The sequence below is a fragment of the Cucumis sativus genome, chromosome 3 (genome assembly GCF_000004075.3).
Source record: "Cucumis sativus cultivar 9930 chromosome 3, Cucumber_9930_V3, whole genome shotgun sequence".
Taxonomy (NCBI): domain Eukaryota; kingdom Viridiplantae; phylum Streptophyta; class Magnoliopsida; order Cucurbitales; family Cucurbitaceae; genus Cucumis; species Cucumis sativus.
The window spans coordinates 26378275-26401400 of NC_026657.2; the positions used below are offsets into that span (position 1 = coordinate 26378275).

The 23126-nt window shown below is 34.7% G+C and overlaps 1 protein-coding gene across 4 annotated transcripts in view; it reads left to right on the top strand.

Annotated features, from left to right (window-relative positions):
- Positions 1-1214: 1214 nt before the first annotated feature.
- LOC101221859 (probable inactive serine/threonine-protein kinase scy1) overlaps positions 1215-23126 on the top strand; it is a 36457-nt gene continuing 14545 nt past the window's right edge. Inside the window, exons 1-9 of one of the 4 annotated variants that reach the window (XM_011653400.2) lie at positions 1215-1495; positions 1582-1923; positions 6156-6254; positions 7486-7637; positions 8264-8336; positions 8474-8596; positions 9314-9422; positions 11352-11431; positions 18031-18112. In XM_011653400.2, coding sequence (XP_011651702.1) covers positions 1798-1923; positions 6156-6254; positions 7486-7637; positions 8264-8336; positions 8474-8596; positions 9314-9422; positions 11352-11431; positions 18031-18112 — 844 coding nt within the window. In that variant the 5' untranslated portion in view covers positions 1215-1495; positions 1582-1797. The remainder of the gene's footprint in view (positions 1496-1581; positions 1924-6155; positions 6255-7485; positions 7638-8263; positions 8337-8473; positions 8597-9313; positions 9423-11351; positions 11432-18030; positions 18113-23126) is intronic. The other 3 variants (XM_011653401.2, XM_004144372.3, XM_011653402.2) reach the window with 3 other exon arrangements.

Here is a 23126-nt window from a genome sequence, read left to right on the forward strand (position 1 = left end):
AAGAAGAAAAAACATATTTTTTAATGTATTGGATTTATATATCAAATTGAACTATAAATCAAAGACAAAAGAAAAAACAAATAATATAATTTATTTGTAAATTGGATTTACAGTACAAATTTCAAAATATTTTACACAATTTTTTTTTTAATACAATTTGTTTTGTGTATTGGAATTAATGTAAAAAAAAACTTAACGAAAGTGTATTGGATGTACGCTATAAGTAAAAAAAATACAAAACCAACAAAAAAATGGATTTTTTTTTAAAATAACGTGTTTTGTGAAAATATTTTGAAAAATAGGGTTGTTGGGAAATAAATTATAAGAATAAGGTTGTTTCCCAAACTATTTTAAAAAATAGGTGTTTTTTTGAAATTGAAGGAAGACCGTACACGACTTCCAAATGAAATTGAACGACCTGAAGATTTATTTGAAAGAAGACCCTACACGACAATTTCACGACTTCCTTCAATTTCAAAAAAACACCTATTTTTTAAAATAGTTTGGGAAACAACCTTATTCTTATAATTTCTTTCCCAACAACCCTATTTTTCAAAATATTTTCACAAAACACATTATTTTTTAAAAAAATCCTACATTTTTTTTACACAAATGAAAAAAACACAACTTTTTTATAATAATCATTTCTCAAACAAACATTATAGATAATCCATCGTAATCATTTTTCGAAACAATGATTATAAATAATCATTTCCTTATTCGTTTACCTCCATTTTCCTTTCCTTCCCCCAAACACCCCTTAGAGTTGAGAAATTGTTTCATTTTCTTTCTTTTTATTTTTTAATTAAAAATTTGTATCTAAATTTTAAAACACATTATGTTTTGTCAACGAGTCACGTCCAAAATTAGAAATCGTACTTGAACAATATGTTTATTTTGAGAGTATGTAAATGAGAAAGATTTTTGAGAAAAATAATGTGTTATTATAGTATTATATTTTATATTTTGAGTGTAATAATTTTTTAGTTTGAGTTATAATATTACGTGTTTGGCGTGGATATTATTTTAATTTAAATGAAAAATAATAAACATAATAGTAAGAATTAAAAAAATAATAAATGTGAAATAGTAGAAAAATAGTTAATTAGAAACTTGTTTATCCCATAAATCTATATCAAATACTCAATGAGTAATTAAAAAATTTTAGAACCAAAATGCACGTATTCAAAACAAGAAAAAACATTTTGAGATAAAAAGAAAATACGAAAAGAGAGAAAAATTCTGTTTAACGGTCCCGGTTCGACAAGTCTCTCACTTCCGCTCCTCCATTTTCCCATCTTCCATACCGGATCCGACGACGGACGTCAGATTGATTCGCTCCTTTCAAGTTCTTCTTCTTCCTTTTTATCACCATCCTCTGCCTTTCCAATTCTTTCAGCAGTTTCGAGGCTCCGAGGAACAAACTCTTCCGAAAGTCTTCGTGAAAATTCAACACAGGGACAGAGACAAACAAAAGTGGTGGCAATCGCTTTTGGTTAATTGATTTAAATCATCATTTCTATCCTTTTTTTTCTCTTCCTTTAGTTTATGCTGAATTTATGGTTATTGATTCTGTCGCAGGAGGAGAAAGGGAATTCGACATTTCAATCAGGGTTTAATGAAATTTGTGTTTGGTTTGAATGAACATTGATTGTCGCTGTTGGACCAGTGAATGCATTTCGACCCATAATAGCTATTGAAACTTACCCACATAGCGGACTGCAGCATCCTAATCAGGCAGGGCTCCCTCTTCTTTCTATTTGTTGAAGGAGGAGGAGGAAGAATAAATAATCGAAGATGTTTAAGTTCTTAAAGGGAGTGGTGGGTGGATCTGGGACTGGGCTCAAAGATCTGCCCTACAACATCGGCGATCCATACCCATCTGCCTGGGGGTCATGGACTCACTTTCGGGGTACCTCCAAGGTATGTTTTAACACGATAAATAGTCTCTCAGTCATGAACATGATCTAACTTTGGCATTGCTGAATTGTGGTTTGTTCATGATTTGTACTGGATTTTGAATTGAATTGACGAGACTTGATTCTGTAGCTGGGATATTGTCCATCCTTTTCCCATTTGGTTTCTTACTGTTTTGGTCGGTGGTGTGTAGCAGTCTGTTTTAGGGGTTAAATTGAACTGCTTTACATTTGACAACTTTGAGTTGTGTTTTGTCTGTTATTGCTCAACTTATTCTAGCTTTGTTCCTTACGAGGTGAGGAAATGAACTCTCAAAGTCTTTCTACGTTGAGATGAAACCATGCTAGTATGTGATTCATACACGTGAAAGAAAATGAAATGTACATCTAAATGTTGAATACTCTTCTATTAAATATGGGTGTATGTGAGCTGCATTATCTAATGCATCAAATCTCTTCTTCTTATTTTTTTTCTTCTTGTTTGGGGTCTGAAACACGTTAATCAATTATTAAGTGTCCTATATGTCTTCCTATATAAGAAAATTATAAATAAAGCGGTCTTTGTGTAATAGTAACCTACTGTTGATGGTAAATATCTCCTAACAGATCCAAACATTAAAGCATTTCTGAGAAGGAAGAGAGTAATGTGCATGACCTTTCTTGAATAGAATTTGTTCTTTAGGTAATGAGTTCGTATGGAGGTTCTCAAGTCTTTGTGACAACATGGAGGCTCCCAAATAGTAGCTTTAGGACTTAAATGTTGTATTTTATTTGGTCATATGTTATCCTTTTTCTTGGTAGGGCAACGTGTATATGGGGAATGTTTTTTTCTTTTTGGAGAAACAACGACTGCTACGTTTATATTGATATGTAAAACCATAAACGTTCACAAGAGTCAAAAGAACAATACTAAATGCAAATTAACAGGAAAGGAAATGGCAATAAGAAAACAAGAGTAAAGACTAGCTTCCCAGCTCCTTCGAGAAGTCCGGTATCTTCTCCCAAAAATCCTCAGCAACTTTTCCCAAAATATGACATACTTTAGTAATCCCCAAAAACATTCCCTATATACTCCTCACGAGTGGTTCCCTCCAGACTCCTCCCCAATCCCCACCTCTTGTCTTCTGTGTAATTCCCATCACGCCCTTCCCCGATTTCCTCCTTTTACATGTGTGAATGATTGGAGACCTAACACTTTTTTAGACTCATGAAATTATAAAGGAGATGCTACCAGTGGCGGATCTAGAAATTTTGTTGATGAGGGGGCTTCGTAGTTTTGTGAAAATAATTTGGAAAAAAATTGTACTTGAACTTGGGTTTAGAGGGGGTTCCACTGGGCTAACTACTGTTTTTGTTATTATTTCAATTATATACATATATATTATATGAAAAGCATAAAGTTGTGGGGGGGGGGGGACGCTCGGGCCTATACTAAGTCTGCCGGTGGAATTGATTTCGTCTACAAATCACTTTTTTCAATCAAAGCAGAGAAATTGGCAGGAATTGCAGGTGAAAATTCTGCTCTAACATTTTCACCATTCTGAAACAAGGTATCAAAACATTTGCAAATTAAGCCTCTGAATTCTCCTCAACAAAACCATCTTGTGCTAGAGAGTCCATAATATCCTCACAATATTTGTATCTCCATTGGAATTGTAACCAGAAAGATCAACTTTAAGAGGTGGATGGTTATTAACTTCTTTAACAAAAGAAATATTTGAGATTAGTCAATGTGCGCGTAAGTTGACTTGGATACTCACGGATGTCAAAAAAAGAAAAAGAGAACTATTTGATCTTGGGATTTTAATGTTTGATTGGTTGAATCTTGAACGAGGAGGGAAAGGATGTGGATTGTCCAACAGATTGAATCTGTTAGTAGGAGACATGTACAAGACTCCTCCAGAGTATCTAAATTGAACTCTAAATATTTCTTAGCATATGATTGCTTTTATTATTATTAATTTATTTTCTCAAATTTTCTGGTGGTAAGAAAGAGGGTAATAAGGAATTATTTCAATTTCTCAACAGCCCTCTGTTTGTTGATCCTCTTTCCTCCAATCCTATGAACAAAAAGCTAAAAGCTGGAATTATTTCAGCTGCTATTTTCCAAAAGAAACCAACAGCTGCTGCCCCTCTTTTCAACCTTTCATCTTCAGCTCCAATCTCCTCTTCTTCCCTCTTTTTAACCTTTCATCTTCAGCTCCAATCTCTTCTTCTTCCCTCTTTTCCTCATCAAAAGGCTCCCGAGGAAATTTGAAAAGAAAGAACTTTTCCAAAATCATCCCACATTACCTCAAGCCATTTTCAAAGTATTTTATCCAGAAAAAGAAATCAAAGAAATTTTTGGCAAAACAGTACTTAAAAGCCCAGATTTTAGATGATAAAGTACCTGTTTTGCTTGAGAAAAATACTGCCCATTCTCATTCTTCAGCTTTTTCCAGCAGCTCCAAGCTGTTTGTATGTAGAGGCTAATCTGATTTATTGGAAGTCAGTTGCACCCAAATTCAAACTCCAGCCCATTCTTCTAAGTCTTTTTCTCATCATCCTAACTCTACCCAATTTAATTACTCTGAGTTCTCTTTGCCTAATTCCAAGGTAAAATTTCTGTAGGGCTCTCCAAGCAAAACCCCTCTCAATCAATCCAACAAGAAAAGTGAGCCTTTTTGACTCTCCTTTCAGCGTTAGTAGTGAGGAATTGGAGCATTTGGATAGGTCAACCGAACTTGAAAGTCAGAAACATTTTGAGCCTCTAGAAACCGATTTTAATGCCCTATTTCATTGCGAGGAAGAGCCAGGATCCGCAAAGTTGCTGGTTGCTACTTGTTCTTGTCCCCGATCTTGCAAAATACCAGATCATTTAAAATCATTAGTTGTTGATTGTGGAATTATTCTAATTTGATTCTTCAGCAGTTTAATGTATTTTCCTCAATGTAAGACCAACTTTAGTCATTCTTGGATTTCCCTTCATATGGGTGGCAAGTAAATCCTTCACGCCGCTGCTGAATAGTGAAGACTTCTTCAAGCTTCCTCTGAATTATGGATTAATTTGGTTAGGCAGTTTCAAGGCAGTCGGTTGCATCTTCTTGAAAGTTTTTAGTTTAAATTTAGTTCTTTATGAGAGGATTTTGCATTATGCTTTGTAATTAGATTTCTTCGGATATGATTTTGTTTAGCTTGATCTCTTCTATTTGGAAATTGTTTTGTAGCTTTTGTTGTAGATGTAGACTGAATTTTCTCTTTTCTCTTTTCTCTTGCTCTTACTATAATACTCTTGTACTTTGAGCTTAAGGCTATTTTATTAATAATAATTTAAAAAACTTGTCTCCTTTTCAAAAAAAGGAAGAGGGTAATAAGGAAATGAAGATCTTTCAATGTTCGCAACCTCTTTCTGCCCTTTTAAGTCAACATGTTGTGGAATGCTAATTGGGATTTCCAAACGACAATTAGGACTCCCTAGGGGGGGAAGCTGATCTGCTTCATTAGGAGAGCTAAAACAAAACAGGTTTCCTTGTTTTGTACGGGAACACCCTCTTCAACAAAATCAGATACCTCAAACACATCTTCATCACACTTTACTTTAATCAATCTTGCAGTTGCAATATCCAAATATTTAGAAAAATCTTTTCTTTAATTGAAAACTCTTGTTTGTGTTGTAGTTTGGATGTTTTCTTTGTTGAGCAGTTTGCAGCTAAATATGATTATTGCATATAGGATTTCTGTCTCCTTTCATCTTGAAGATATGGGTGTGCAAGATTTTAGATTCGAGTGGGCTAATTTTGAGAGAGAGTTTAAGTATTGCTTTGTATTTAGCTTTCTACTGAAGTATTGTCTTTGAGTGGCTTTGATTAGCTTGTTTATTTTCTGTTCGGGTTCATTTTTAGGTTTCCATCATATTTATGTTGTCTGAGTTTAGTGTTTGTTTATGTCTTAGTTTGTATTTTCCCTTAGTTCTTTTGCTCTTAGTATAATACTCTTGTTCTTTTAGCTTTAGTCTCATTATCATGAATAAAGAGGCTTGTTTCCGTTTAAAAAGGATATAGGATTTCTGTCATTGAAGTGTAGATTTCAGAAAATTTTGGGCTCCTATGTCCACCTTTTCTGTTTTATGTATATTCTACGTCATCTCTATGATCTACTGAAATTGCTAGCTGAACCATGCTCAGGTTATGGCATTCACCCTCTTGTTAAGAAATTTTAATTTTTTTGGTGAAGTTGATGTAAGAATGGTTTCATTTTCAGGATGATGGGTCTCCAGTCTCTATATTTTCTCTTTCAGGAAGTAATGCTCAGGATGGACACTTGGCTGCAGGTCGCAATGGTGTGAAACGGCTGCGAACTGTAAGCTGCCAAGGCCTATTGTTATGAATCAGATGCATTCAGATGAGATCATTATTTTTGGTTTTTTTATTTTTATGAAAAGCCACACTTTCATTGAAATCAAATGAATGAATACAAGGGGAATTAAAGAAAAAAAAACCTCTTTCTCAAAAGGAGCCCAATAAACATAAATGAGAATATTTGTGTGTTTTCATAATTTTGATTGCTGGTATGCCTTTCAACTCTAGTTTTGTGGATTTTAATGCATTTTTTGAACTAATTATGTATTCTATACCTGAAATGGCAGGCTATTTTTGTCTTTTGTTTTTTTTTTGATAAGAGACAAGTATATTCATATAACAAAACAGAACAGCCTAAGGGTGAGGGACAAGAGGGCCCTCCCCAGAAGAAGCTAGGGAACTAAGAAATGATAGCCTTCCAATTGTTGAAAATCATAGAAAGGCTATAATTACAAAAGTGTTTGGTGTAATTTGTACTCCACCAAGAAGCTGTGTGTTGAACCACAGTCCAAAAAGAATCAAAAGAATTATATCTATCTTAAAAAATTATGCTATTCCTTTCTTTCCAAATGCACCACAAAAGGGAGCGAGTCACACATTTCCATAAGATGTTTCCTTTTGGGCTATAACCTCTAATGTTGAGACTTTCAATCATCCAGCTATCAATCTTGCTAGGAAGACAAAACTCCAAGTCAAAAATACCAAACAGAGTGTTCCAAGCTTTTTTTGTAAAGAGACAATGTAGAAATAGATGATCCAAGGTTTCCTCATCTTTAGAGCAAAGACAACACATCGAGGGGCTAAGCAATATGTTACGAACTTTTTTTTGTAGCTTCTCATGGGTGTTAAGGCTTCTGTAAGCAAGCGACCATAAGAAAAACTTCACCTTCTTCGGAATTTTATTCTTCCAAATATGATGAATCAAAGGAACAGCAATGGAGGGGGATCTCTTAGTTAAGTTAAGAAAAGTAGACTTCGTAGGGGATCTATTTTTGTCTTTTGTGCTAAAGACTAAAAGTAAACTTTTTTAAAAGAACATTAATATACTCCCCTTTGTCTGCTCATTTACCTCATTATGCTCCAAATTTTATTTAATTTTCCCTCATTTATACCGAGAATTGATAATTTCTTTGGGTTCTTCCATAACTTTACTATGTGATTTTTCTAGAATATCTGTCTGACACATTGATACTGCATTGACATTATTAATCTATATCTGCGTCTTTGTTCAGGTTAGGCATCCAAATATTTTATCCTTTCTTCATAGTACTGAGGCTGAAACTATTGATGGTTCTGCTTCCAAGGTTACTATTTATATTGTTACAGAGCCTGTTATGCCATTATCTGAAAAGATCAAGGAGTTGGGTCTAGAAGGTACCCAAAGGTATAAGCAAAATCCAAACAGAAGCTCTTCTCCAATTTTGGTTTTTGCATTATTCTTTCTGTTGGTAACATCTTCTTTTGTGTACTGTTTTGTATTCATCATTCAGATGTATATTGTTTTATGTAAAATGATATCATTAGAGGCAATGGATTTTGTTTCGAGCTTCTAAAATGGTCTGCGATTAAAATTATATATGATTTTATTTTATTTTATTTTCACTTACATTTTTTTTATGTAATGAGCCTTTCTCCTATATAAGAAGGCTTTGTAACTTACCATAGTACAAAATATTTTATTCTAGTGGGAGGGAATCTGTATTGGACACATGGATTAGTTCAGCTATGCCTTGAAGAGAACCCTTGTAAAGAAAATAGGGATCGAGTTCCCCAGTTCTTTGGTTAGCCTTATTTTTAGTTTGAACTTTTGGGTTGTATTATTTTCTTGTAGTCTTTAGTTGGGTTTTTGGTTGTCTTGTATTTTTTAGATTCTGGATTGATATTTTTCTGGTCTCTCTCATTGTAATTTTTTATTCAATCAACGAAAGCTTGTTTCTTTTAAAGAAAATTTTAAGTAAAAACATTCATGACAAATCCATTCTTCATTCAGAGTGTTTCCATTTCTGGCAGGGATGAGTATTATGCTTGGGGTCTGCACCAGGTTGCCAAAGCTGTGAGCTTCTTAAACAATGACTGTAAGCTTGTAAGTATTTTGATATTTTGCACCGGGATTCTAATTAGGTGGTCGACCATCACTTCCTTGCGTTTGAATTTGCTCTGCTGCAGTGTCCCTTGTTCCCTTTCAAGTTTTAGCTGTTTAACTAGCTATATCTACAACAGGTTCATGGTAATGTTTGCTTGGCCAGTGTTGTTGTCACTCCAACCTTGGATTGGAAGCTCCATGCTTTTGACGTGCTATCTGAGTTTGATGGGAGCAATGAAGCTACAAGTGGGCAAATGCTGGTAAATAATAGTATCTCTTGAAGTCTTGAGTTTTGTGCGTTGAAATTTCCTTATCTTCTCTATTATGTTCCTGATGTTATGTTTATGAGCTGGATTTAAGAAGCAAAAGTTGAAAGTTAATTGTGGGATGTCAAGGGCTATAGTAGATGATATTTTATGTGGTTTGGTTCTCAAAAAGGTGTTTCTGTTTAATTGACACTACCCCGGTCAATCTATAATGAATGGTTTATCCATCAAATTAGATGTGGCATGAATATTTCAAGCAAGGTGTGTTGCATTGCACTGTTGATCTCTAGTTGCGGAACCTTTGTTCTGATTTTGGTTTTTATTTACTTTGATTGCACAAGTGGTTTATTTAGATTTTCTTTCTTATTGGTAACCAAAAACGCTTCTTTGTACAGAATGTACAATAATTACAATGATTAGTTAAGAGGGTAAGATATTCCCGAACTGGTGATGTAAAAACAGTTTTCAAAAAATTCAACCTAGAGTACTTCGAAGCGAAACAAAGACCAAATATCAAAAGGCTTTCTTTCTAGACCAACTAGAGTGGTGAATTTAACTCTAGACTCACTAGTCCCGACCATTTTAACCTAGTAAATCTTTCATTGTGGCATTTGCAGCAGATAAAAATAGTCATCCTTTCCTTTCTTTTGAGTGCTATTGTTGCATTACAATTTTGGATTTCTGTGTTGGTAATTTGAGTATTTTCTTCAGCAATATGCCTGGCTCATTGGATCACAATATAAACCGATGGAATTGGTGAAGTCTGATTGGGCTGCTATTAGAAAGTCTCCTGCATGGGCCATTGATTCTTGGGGCTTGGGTAAGTTTGAATTACTCCTACTGGTTGGGTTGCTAATTTTTATTGTTTTTATTCATTGAAGGAATTACTTATCCTGTTCGTTTTATTCTTGTATTTGCTTTTTCTTGCTTATTATGTTTCATTGTATTTTTAGTATTAGCCCTTTTCATTTCATCAATGAAAAACTTTATTTTTGTTTTAAAAAAAATAAATAAAGGAAAAAGAAAATGCAAGAATACCTACACATTTGAGGGAGCCAAAAATCCTCTCCTCAGCCTCAACTTTCTCCAAAATATCCACACCTCCAACAGTACGCCAAAACCCTTCAGTTGGTCCCCACTCAAATACATAACATTTGTTGTGCCATTAACTGTTTATCTCATGCAATTTTTCTCTTTTACCCTTCTCTCACATGTCTGTATAATTAGAGATCTCACAATATTCTCAATTTTGGAACATACTTTGTTCTCAAGATGGAAAGTAGGAAACTGTACATGATGTCAGTGGACTCCCAGGTGGTCTTCTCTCAGGTCGTTTGGTCCACTGAACTAGCCGTTCTTCCTTACTAATTGGCAATCCAATGACATGCAACACGGGGTAACCCTTAGATCAAAGTTTTCATAAAGGTCAGGTGCACTACAAATGCAACCCAATGATCTTCTTCGACTTCAAGATGTGAAAAACTTTACGAATTGAGGCCTTAGGAGGTAATTCCAACCTATATACCACTTCCCTAATTCTCTTTTATCACCTTTTTTTTTTTTTTTTCTCTCCCTTAAGGACCACGATACTTTGGAGATAGATTTTCACACCTCTTTTTGGCTATAAGGTCTCAGCTTCAGAAAAACTTCATCGCCGACTGCAAAAGGCCAACTCTCTTTTAGTTTGATCAACAAATGTTTTTCATTCTACCTTGAGCCATTCCCAGATGCTTCTTCAATGTTACCGAGGCCTTGTCTATGCATATCAACTACTATTCCAAGGTGTTGTTAGTGGTATTTTTCTCTCTACGAATTTAAGGGAGGTGGATATTGGTTGTAGACCACCTTAAATGGATATGTTTACTGAAATATGAAATGTGTTATTAGATGTTTTCCACAGTATTGTCCTCACCTTCCCCTTTGCTCTGTTGCCCATCCGTTTGTGGTGAAAAGTTGTGCTGCGTTAAAGTATTGTATCTTAGAGAGTGAAAAGCTCTATCCAAAAATTACTCACAAATATTTTATCTTGGCATGAAACAATGGACTTGGTAACCCTTGAAATCATACCATCTCCTTGATAAATATCTCGATTATTTGCTTAGCAGAATAGAGGTATGAAATGTTCATACTAGCTCAACCTACCAACTACCACCATTATCTGATGAAAGCCCTGAATGGTATAGGTAGGCCCCCAACAAAATCCATTATGATTTCTTCCCAAATACATTCGGAGATGGGAAGTGGAAGTGGTTGTAAACTTGTAGTAGCCCAGCTAAGTATTAGGATTTTGTCTTCGGTTGACATATCAATCAACTTTCATTGTAAATCTTGACGTTAGACATCATCCTCTTGTTGTAAGGAATGCTGAACTTCTTCTAAAAACAGAATCGTGGAAGGTGTGTAAACGAGATGATATTAAATAAGAAGTTTGACATTACTAAATGTCCCTTGCAAAGCAGCTTACCCTGTTGTAGCATAAATTTTGGGACCCCAGATCGATCTTGTTGCAGGTGGTGATGATTTTTTTGCAACTTTTCATCTTTCTGACTTCCTGCTGAAGTATGAATACATGAAGGAGCAAGGGGGCTGATAAAGCGAGCAATTCGGCATGCGTCTCTTGTTTTTTTTGTTTCTCTTTCTTGTGGAGTTTTGTTGCTATTGAGCATTAGTTTTGTTTCATCGATGAAAAGTTGTCTCTAGTTAGAAATCAAGAAAACTTACAACAATATTTCTTCATTGTGGTTGATAGGTTGTCTCATCTATGAACTATTTTCTGGTTTGAAGTTGGGCAAAACTGAGGAGCTGCGAAATACTGCTTCCATTCCCAAGGTTTCTGTTCTTACTTGAAAAATTCTCATGGGATGTTGATTTTTCTCGTATTCTTTTTCTCAATGATTTTTACTTCCCACAATCAACTGCATGGTATACTTTAGATTTAAACACATTTTCTTATGTTTTCTCCTATTCAATTCTTCTGTCTGTTCACTGCGATTCTTGCCCTTTAAGGTGGAAAAAATGTTTAGGAGGGAACATTAAGGAAGAAGTATCTTATTTTAATGAACATATAGTTGTGATGGATCTGGAGAGTTTAAAGTTTGCTTCTTACACCTATGATATTGATTTTTTTTTTTCCAAAAGAGAAACTGAATTTTATTGATGAAGGTATTGAAAGAGAGAGTTTATAGACTCCCAACACCAAAAAGTGCATTACAAGAAAATCTTCAATTTAAAAGAAGAGAGGAAAGATGGTAATTGGTAAAAGGGTGTATACATTTACACCCATACAAAGCATAAAAATATAAGAAACCCATAAAATTATCACAATGTGAGTTCTTGTCATTAAAGTATGTCCATTTCCTTTATTCTATGTTTCATCCATTTGAAGTTTTTAAAATCCACTAAATCACAGAATTTGGCAAACACAAAGACGAATGAAAAATCTTCAAAAGAAAAAATTCAACCACTTGAAGCAAAAGGGCACTGAATAAATAAATGCTCAATGTTTTCTTTGTCGCTCTAAGTACAGGCTACATGCTGAAGGGGAAAGCTGAAAAGCTTTGGTTCTTCATGTTCTTTTGATAAGAAACATTTCATTGATCAATGAAATAGGGGAACCCATGCACCTAAAGGTGATTACAACATATTCTTCCAATTGACGAATTTCGTTGAACATAAACAAATGTAAAAGGAACAAACCCTTAATATCCTAAATCCCAATAATACCCTGTTGACATTCCTAGCATTTCAGAAGGTAAGTATGCTCTCTCCTCTCCTTTCCTCCTCTGTCCAGTAGCTGCCGCCTCCGTTTCTTCTTCCTTTCTCCCTTCAGCCTGCCTTCATTTGTATCATAACCTTCAGTTCTTTTAGATTATGGAAGTCAAAAACTGCAAAGTGAACAATTCCTATTTCTGCTTATGGGTAGAATCTGGCAGTTTTTTTGTGAAAGATGTTTTGCGCTTTTGTCTTATTGTCTATCAATAAATGAGATTGTCCTTTAAAAAAACTAGTCCTTTCAAAATCGCAACTTATTCGGTTTGTGGAGAGCATTTCAGACCTAATCAAAAGGCCTATCTCGAGTTTTTTCATTAAAGAATGAAAGGTTGGTTGTGGAGTAATGAAACTATCCAAGTTGCTCTACTCGTTGGGATGGATTATGAAATGTGTAGTTTGGCCATCCTCGGGAGGTAGATACTTTTTTCACATTCCATCGGCAGACTCTCCTCAAGGATGACATTCCTTTGGTGAAATGCTCAGAAATTCTTTGGACTCAATTGAAGGACCTCTCAGAAGATTTCCTAGCTTCGAATAGGGAGGCTAATCTGACCTTAATTGGGGTTCTAAAAACGTTAGGCTTTTGAACCTTGCTGAAGGTGTCAAAGGACTGAAGGAGTTAACAACTTTTTATTTTTTCAGAAAAAACAGAGGAAAAGGGTAACTTCTTCTAGCAGCGTAGCACCTCTGTTTTGGCACTCACAAAAAAGAGCAAGTTGAACTATTGGATTCAGAAGAACTCTGAAGTCTTCAAGACTGATTTTAACAATCTTTGGATTGTAACAAGGTCGTTTGAGTTTGATGAATGGCCTGAAATCACTAACACTCTCAAATTATACTTTGATACAGAAGTTATCATCAATCACATGTTCGTGGAAAGTGCTTTATTCCAAGATCAAGGTGATTTGAAAGAGTTAGATTCTTTATCCTAGGAAATGACAATAATGGGATTGGTTTCATTTTGAAATTTGAAAAATGGAATAAGCAAGTGGCAAGGTCGTCCAAATGTGGTGAAAGGGTATGGTGGGTGGATTTCAATAAAAAATTTACTTTTAGACTATTGGAGCCTGCAAACATTTGAAGCAATTGGGTCGTACTTTGGTGGTTTAGAATCTATTGCTACTGAAACATTGAATCTTCTTATTGTAGCTGAAAAAATCCAAGTTAAAAGAAATTTATGTGGATTTATGCCTGCCACCATAGAAATTTCAGATGAACATCGAGGCAACATTTTCCTGAATTTTGGAGATTTAGTCTCTTTGGATCCTCCGACCAAAGTTATAGGGTGCTCTGTTTATCAAAAATTTTTCCAATCCAATTGATTTACTTTCTTTAAAGCAAGTTATGTTGCAGTTCAAGGGTTGCTCTTGGTTTGGGCGTGAAGAGTTCTTCTCAAAAGTTGGCAGCTGTCAGCCCATCAAGGGAAGTCCAACAATCCTTTACAATCAATGGCACAACTAGCCCAGAAAATTTCTAGTTCTATCGTAGTATAGAAGAGTTCTATTCCTCCTTCATCCAATGAGTGACATGTGTCACTTATTATGGCTCACATCCATTTTACACGATTTCATCAAGTTTTCTCTCTCTCCCTCTCTCATATTTAATTTACAAATTTTCTCTCTCCATTTACATGGATGAAATGTGTCATTAAAATTGTTTTTATATTATCATATATACTAATTTTAATTTATTCATTTTTCTCTCTCATATCTAGTCCTAATTCTTTACATTCCCTTTTATTTTTATTTTCTCACTCCCTTATTTTTTTATTCTCAACTCTTCCATACCTCTCTATTTGTTATAAAAAAGTGCTTGAAAGGATTGGTCGACCCGTGTTGATTAAAGATTTCAAATTAAGTCAAACTACACCTAGTTGGGCAAGTATCTTTAGCTATTTTAGTTGTTTCATTTGTCAACACACCTTTATTAGCAAAACAAATGGCTTTCTGCTTAACTTGACTCATCTTAAAGTTTCTTTTGGTTGTTCTATTAACTACTTCACCATCATTACTGCTACTCCCAATTCATCTTTTACATATTTTGTCTATCTCCTTAAGATATATCAAGAAGGAATGGAAAAAATATTATGAAAATTTAGAACTCTTAAAGTGTGCAAACATAAGATACCCACAGAGTTAAATTTCTTACACGTACAGTTGACAGTCTGATCAGAATACATGAAATTCACCAAGTACTCTTTCTTATCCCCATCTTTCACTAACTTATAAGTGTAATGATTCTCATCGTTACTAATGATTTCAATACCTACTGATAATGATTCAGATAACTCGTATTGAAATTCTTGAAAATTGAGGAACTATTAATTAACTGCTTTTTGTAATACATAAAAGAAGTAAGTCCTCTCTTTTCTTCTCTCTCCTCCGCCCTCTCCCATCCCTCCCTGCCTCTCTCCTCTACATTAGTCTCTGGCAGATAAGATCGGTGCCACTAGTTTTGTCTTTCCGTCCGTTTCTCTAGCGGCTCTTCAGTCAGAGGCTTAAAAGCAATGGAAGTAGTAAGCTGTCGAGTCCTCCAAGCACACTACTGTATCTGGTTTGAAGATGATAAGTTCCAAGTAGAAGATGTGGAGGCTCAAAGAAGGATGTCAGTTTCAAAGGTACAATTGAACTAGATCATGGAATCTTATGATTGGAGGGAGATACAGAAAACACTGGAAACATATTTTGGAACAAGGATCATTATGAATTTTCTGTTTGATGAAAATGCCCTTATTAGTAATTAAAGTGCAATTGAGGATTTCACCGTTGAAGCAGGAAGATGGCTGCCGACGGGGTCCTTCCACCTCAAGTTCGAAAAGTGGGATAAATTCAAGCATAGCAGACCTCTAGTAATAAGAGATTACTGATGCAGAAAAACTTTTGAAGTAATAAGAGATTATTTTGGGGGGTTGGAAGACATAGCCACAAAAACACTCAACCTCACGAACTGCAGTGAAGCTCGAATTCGCGTCAAACAAAATTTATGTGGTTTCATGCCTACCATTGTCGAAATTACAGATTTCAACAAGGGAAATAATTTCTTGAACTTTGGCGACATCGAGCTCATGGATTCCCTAAGCATCACCAAAGGAAGGTTGGTTGTTAAAGACTTCAAAAACCCAATTGATCCATTAAGAGAGTTAGGCATGTTATGGAGGATGAAGAAGTTGACGTGTCTATCTTCTCTTCTAATGTAGACAATTTCAAAGCCATGAAAACGGTCCCTCTTTCTCTTGAAACCCTTTCAAGGCCTTGAATCTCATCCACGACTCACCTTTGGCATTAGAGAAGAAGATAGATGGTGGTGCTCTGGCTGATGACATCCCTATGTTGCCAGAATGCGAAATAGTATGCAAAGTCCATTGGAGTTGAGCTTCGGAGATTGAAATAGATCTTTTAACTTCCACATCTTTAATAATAAAATCTTCTTTCTCTTTCCAAATAGAGTAATGGGATTGATTAACTTTGCAGCTAGCAATTTCCATGTTGAGGGGCTGGTCGGAGAGGCGTGGCTGAACCGAGGAGAATGGTGGAGGGAGGAGAGAGAGGAGAGAACTTACCTTAACTTTCAATTTCCTATGTACTTCTTTATTATCATACAATTTTATATTCTACTAGTTTTGTATGGACATGATGACGACGCTAAGGGGTGTCAACCTGGTTGAAATGTCCGGGTGCATCCCTTGATCCCTAGGTCTCTTTATTTGTGCTCTTAATATATCTCTTGTACTTTAATTTTATCATGAAATAATAAAGAGGCAGTCTCCTTTCCAACAAAATAAAAAAAGAAAGAAATTCTTGAAATCTAGCATGGGTGTACTCTTTGGATGCTTGTTGGGTCATGCCTCCAAACTTGCTCAACTAGGTGTAGTTTGACTACATTGGAAATCTTTAATCAACTCAACTTAGCGAATCCTTTCTAGCACTTTTTCATAATGAATAATAAATTTGTTATGGAGAGATATGGAAGAGTTGAGAGTTAAAAATAAGGGAGAGAGAAAATAAAAATAAAAGGGAATGTGAAGAGTTAGACTAGATATGAGAGGAAAAATTGAATAAATTAAAATTAGTATATAAAACATAATATAAAAACAATTTTAATAAGGACACATGCCACCCATGTAAATGGAGAGAGAAAATTTGTAAATTAAATTTGAGAGAGAAAAAGGTGGATGAAATCGTGTAAAATGGATGTGGGCCATATAAAGTGACATATGCGACTCATTGGATGGAGGAGGTATGGAACTTCTCTAGACTAGAAATTTTCCCCAACTAGCCCTATTGTTTTCGACTCCCCTATCCTGGATCTCGTCCAAGATCTCTTCAGTCCCAACACCACCCAATATTGTGAATGTCTTTACTGACTAGTCTCTCTCTCTTGGTCTGGGGAACGACGTTTTGCTTTCTTCCTCTTCGTCTTCACCTCCTTATCTTCCTTATTCAAACCATCAGCAATCCCTCATTATCCATAAGTCATGCTCATTTGTTGCAGCCTTTCCTCGAACATTTTTTAGGAAAAAAAGCAAGCTTTTACCCAAATTTTCAAGGCTGCTTAAGCCTTAAAGCACTTCAGAAGGAAAAGAAAAAGTTGCTCAGTTCTTCATTCTTCCTTTTCTGATTCCAACCCGAATCTTTTAGAAGCTCGTTGTTTGCATGCTCAACTTCCTCCTTCCTTCAAGAAGTCTTCAACCCAAATCTGAAAGTTCATTTTCAAGGAGTTTTTCCTTGGTCTCCTCTGCATTCATGCCTAAAAAAGAGTTTAGATTCTGAAGTTGGTTCTCTCTTCAGCATGAGTAGTGAGGAGTTGGATGACACCGAAGAGGTTTTTGCTCAACAATCACCTGAGAATTTAGACAACTTGGGTGGAGATTGGTTGCTCTATTTCAGGAGGATGAGCTTTTGACTTCAGAAGTCTGGCATTTTCTCTGTTTGCAGCAGCCAAAGTTGCCTCCTTTGAAGTTCAATTTGCTTAATTTCTTGAAGTTGTCTTGAATTTGTTTTATACTGTTGTTATGTTCTGCATTGTATGAGTTTGGTTCTGGTTTATTTCTGTCTCCTTGTACCAGTTTGTTCATTTTGGTGGTTTCGCTTTTGGGATTGTTTTTGTTCTGATTTGTCTCGATGTCATTGGTTCTTTCTCTTTTTCATTATATCAATGAAAAGCTCTGTTTCCTTTACCAAAAAAAAAAAAAAAGGATAATTCGTTGAACATCATGGAAGCTGGTGCTCTCTTGCAAATCCCAAACTTCATTTTGTAAATAAGTCATGGATTTCTCCCCTGTTTTCATAGTTCAACTGAATGGGTTCTCAGTCTAGTGGTGAAATATGTGTGGCATTATTTATTAAAGGGCCAAATGGCAAGTTAAAGGCCAAGGACTAGAATGCATAGTTGCAATGCACATTGACGAACTGGGCCAAAACATCATAATGGTTGCCAAGTTCAGTTAAAGTCCCTTAAATTATTGTAGTACAATTCCAAATTAGCCACCTACTATTCTAGAATGATTGCCAGCTTTTTGACCTTGGATCTCATTCGACTACTTTTGAATCTTTGAGGGATTTGTGTATAAATTTGTGTTTCTTTTTATTTTACATCTCATTTGATTGCTTTCAAATCTTGAATGATCTGTTTTCATTGGTGGATGTGTTTTCTGCCAGTCTTTACTTCCAGATTATCAACGGCTATTGAGCTCTATGCCTTCTCGCAGGTTGAATACATCCAAGCTTATAGAAAATAGTGGTGAGCTTCCTTATTATCATGAAATCGTATACTTGGATTTCAGAACGCATTATACATCGTTATGCTCTAATTAAAATAGCTACTTCAGATATAAAAGGCCTATGGGAAAATGCTTTAAATTATTAAAAAAATTTCTTCAGGGAGCTTTTAATATGCATCAATAAAAGAAGGGGGACGAGAAAATCCTCATTAGCATTGGACAGTAACATCCTAAATCCATTATAATTATTATTTGAAAAAGATCATTTACCTAATATAGTTATTGATTTCCAATTAGAAAAAATAGTTTAGATTTAGTATGATTGTATGAATATGAAGCAATTTATTTAAAAGAATTGTTGAATTTAGTTTAACTTTATGCAACTAATTAATTTGTTTAAAATATAATGAGATTTTATAGCAAATAAATAAAAAATCTAAATTTCATATTATATTTGTCATTTCCACATCTAATACAATTCTTATCTTCTTCTTAAACATCTTATTGTCAAAATTACATTTTTTCTCTTATCTATATATTAAGAGGAAATCATTGATAGAATGTAAATAGACCAATGTTCAAAAGTACAAGAAACCCAAAGGGAAATGAGAATAAAAAGTAAAAAAGAAAATTAAAATAGTGTCGAGACATAATTGAATTATAAGGAAAACATAAAAATATTCTAATTAAGACAAATATCCTAAATAGAATATCTTGGGAAGCTTTTATAAAGAGAACACCATGATGAGGCCTGAAGATGAGATGAACCAAACCGACCAACCTTTCGATCAACCTATGGAATAGCCTTGTTATGAAAAACCCTCTGATCGTATTCAAACCCTAACTCAGAGAATAAGGCAACAATCACCACATCAGATCACAAAACTTCGGAGTTTGACTCATTGCAACAATTGTACCAATTAATAAATGTAAGATATTTTCTTCAAGGAATTAAAGAAAACTCACTGAATGTTGAAGATTGAGAAGAGTGTCTACCAACATTGCCTTGAACACCTTTAGTCAAAAACTAAAAGTTACAAAGAATCACAATCCCTCATGCAAAGAGAGAAACTGAAGCTGATATGTAGTGTGAATGGAGATTGCTTTGGAAAACCCATGTACAATTCAACGAACCATTGCATACCCGAAAAAGAACTTGACTCTTTTGGGAGCTCTGGATTACCATAAAGCTGAGTATTCTTTACAGTTTACAAATAGGAGTATATGTTGCCAAGTGCTTTCTTATTGATTTCACGGAGAACGTACTCAGTCTTTTATGAGATAAAAGCTACATATGTGCATAGTGAGATCATTATTGGCGTCACACTTACAAGCTCTGTGCTCTCCTTTCAAAATTTTGGTTGTTTTCTCCAACTCAATTTCTATTTGTTTCGGTGTGATTTTTTATTGGATCACTAGAGGGTGCTTATGGGTTGGTTTTTCTTCAGCTTTTGTGGAGCTTCAGCTTGATTTTTCTTGGATTGTTGTTTTTCTTTTTTTTCCGAAAAGGAGATGAGTCTCAAATTATATTAATAAAACGGGATTAATGCTCAAAGTACATGAGTGATATACAAAGAGCACACAAATGAAGAGACTGAGGATCGGTAGGCACACTTAGACATCTCAACTAGGTTGACACCTCCATAGCGCCCTCATCATATCCACCAAGAAGAGACTAGCGTTAAAAATCAAATTCATCTCAATTATATTATTATGTAAATGAAGGTTGTAAAATATTGAAGATACCTAAATGACTATCTTAGTAAAATTTTTTTTGTATAATGTAAAATTCTAACTAATTTCGATGATACTAAAAGTAATAAAATTAAATTTAATAACATATAAACATGCATATTGAAGAATTTGAAATTTAAAATTCAGAAAACATTTAAATAAATATATTCACAATTTAAAATTGGAAGATCAAAATAATATGTAAATTTAAATATTGAACAGTTCAAAATTCAAAATTAAATTAAACATATAAATATAAAAAAATAATAAATATAAAATATAAATAAATATAGCTAAATAGAAAAGAAATTTTAAAATTAGTTCTAGAATTTTAAAATCAAATAATACATTAATCTAAATATTGGAAATTTAAAATTCAAAATTAAATTGGACATATAATTATGAAAAATTAAGAGAAAAAAAAATTAAAAAGTATTGCACATATACATGAAAGATTAAAAGAGAAAGGACAAGAATAAATTAAAAAATACTAAACATATAAATATGAAAAATTAATAAAGGAAAATATAAAACAAGTTAGAGATTTGGTTAGATTATCCAATTTGTAAGATACTTATTTTGGATGAGCCACAAGCTAATAGGATGAACTAAACGAGTTCTGCATTATGAACTATGTATCACGCATATGACTTATAGATGTGCTTTAAAAACATAGGGTGAAATGAAGAAATATAATATGAAAAGAGAATCGGATTCTATTTGTACTGTATCTGAGATGAATCTTGGCCATTCCCGCCTTTCAATTAAATATAAAAAGAAAGAAATTAAAAAATATCATCAAAGTTGACCTTTAGGTCAAAAGTGGATATGGGCATGTCTTCCAACCAATGAGCCATTTAGAGAGTTTAAAATATAAGAGAAATTGAATCAAATAAAGTAGGAACAGAATTGGGAGAAACTATTTTTCATAGTTTCTCTGTTTTTGCCTACTTTTTAGAAACGTTTCTTAATTTTAGGAACGAGAAATGGGAGTGGTTATCAAACATGTTAGTTTCTTAAAAATGAGAAATAGAAACAAGAAACAAGAAATAGGAACGTTATCAAATAGACCCTAAAATGCCTCATACCTCTTGTTACTCTATCGAAAGGGAATCTTTCATGTACTCATCTTGTTATGTTGAAGTCACCTCCAGTACACCAAACCTCCGGGCAATGTTCTGCCAGGGAAGCTCAGACCAACAAATCTCCTTTCTTGATATTCATTTGGGCCATAAACGTTTGTCACCCAACAAATCTTTTTGCTAATAGAGATGCATTTAACTGAAATGGAATACCCTCCTCTTATAGTTTCAACAACCGAGATTTTTCTTTGATCCCAGAACATTAACATTCCATCGGATAATCCATTTGATGCCACAAAATTCCAACTGATGTCTTTAGAGATCCAAGAGATAATCTTCATTGGAAGGCAGCTAACCAATCAGAAGGATAGCGAACTCCAATTAAGCCAAAATAACTCCACAATCCTTGACAATGGCAGTTAGGTGGGCAGGAATATCCGAAGACTTCAATGGAGAGAAGCAGGGGTCAAAACTTCTTAAATCATATTGATTAGCGAAAAGGGTAATGAGATCCTTGCCAGAGAGCTCTTCAATAACCGACTCTTCTTGTTCCTTTATCAAATCCTCCAAATCTTCACTACTTATGCTAATTGTGGGATTGTTGTTCTGTTTGGATGTATTTGCCCAGAGATTTGAGGGCATCTTGCATCGTCAATCCAACTTACATTTTCTGTTATTCTCTCCTTTTTGTTACAATAATTCGTTTTGTTGTAACTATTTGTTTTGCTAGGGTGTGCCCCTTTGGTTCATCTTGTACTCTTTCTGGGATATTACTGTTGTTACTCTTTGGATATTTCATTTACCAATGAAATTGTTTCTTATCCAGAAAGGAAAAAGGAAAAAAAGCCGAGCTATTTAGGACAAGAAGCTCTATTAAACAACTGAGGGAAAGAGTCTCTTAGAGGAGAATCATCAAACCAAAAACGAATTATTGTGCCAGATCTTAACTTAAACGTTGGAAAAGATTCAAACTGTGGCCAAATTTTAGAAATACGAATTGAGGGACTTCCAAACTTTCCTGAAGTATGCCAATTTCAAGAATGCTGCAAATTAGCTTGCAAGGAAGAATCGGTAGTTCCATTATCAGAAAGGGCATGCAAATAAGTAAGAGTAAGCTAGGTCACTTCAATCGGAACATCACTCAGTCTCTTGCTGCTTTCCCTAGTTATTGTATTCTGGTATTCCTGGGACTATTTGAGTCAGAAAGGCACAAAGGGAGCTATGATTAGACATGAATTTCCTTCTACATTTAGTCAAGATAAAAGTTTGTAATTGCAAGACCACCAATGCCAAGACCATCATCAAGTTGGGATTTAGAAATCAAATCCCATTTAACTATTTGTTTTTTTTTTTGAAAAGGAGACTAGTCTCAAAATTTATCAATAAAATGAGACAACTGCTCAAAGTACAGGAGAATTATACAAAAAGTACACAAATGAATTGAGCACCCGAACATCTCAACTAGGTTGACACCCGCATCATATCCACCAAAAAGAAACTAGCGACAAAAGATCAATCATCACGAAAGACCAATTGTACACCATCCCAAAACCCGAGGGAACAATGATACATCAAAACTAAAACTGAGAAGAAGTAAAGAAATTCAAAGGGAAAGCCTATTACAAACAAAACAGAAAATCTAACAATCTGGAAAAATAAAAACCCCTCAATTTAAGCTTATCTCCTGAATACAATAAGCTTCAAAGTTTTTGTTTAGGGAACACCAAGCTGAAGGGTTACGGGCTGCTGACTCGAAACGATCTATCCACCTCATTTCCTTGTCATGAAATGTTCTTTGATTTCTCTCAAACCACAAATCTGCAAGCAGTGCTTTGACCATGTTTTCCCATAGCAAACACTGTTTCTTTCCAAGGACCCTAGGCTTACCTTTCGTAAACCCACTAGCAAGAGCTTCATGGACCCACAAGCTTAAGGAGTTTGGAAAACACCCTTCGGTCCAATGAAGTGTCTAAAGTAATTCCACAACTTTTCAGCAAAAGCACAATGGAGTAACAAATGCCTGATAAATTCTTCACTATTGCAGCACATCACACACACATTCAGGGAAAAAGTCAAGCTTGGGAGTCTTCTTAGAATCATACAAAGGTGTTAATATCACCCCAATTTTGAGAATTAAAGCCTTCCTCAACCAGCCTTCTCTTTTTGACAAATACCCTCCAAGGCAGAAATGGCAGTAAGACACCCATATTTATCTAGC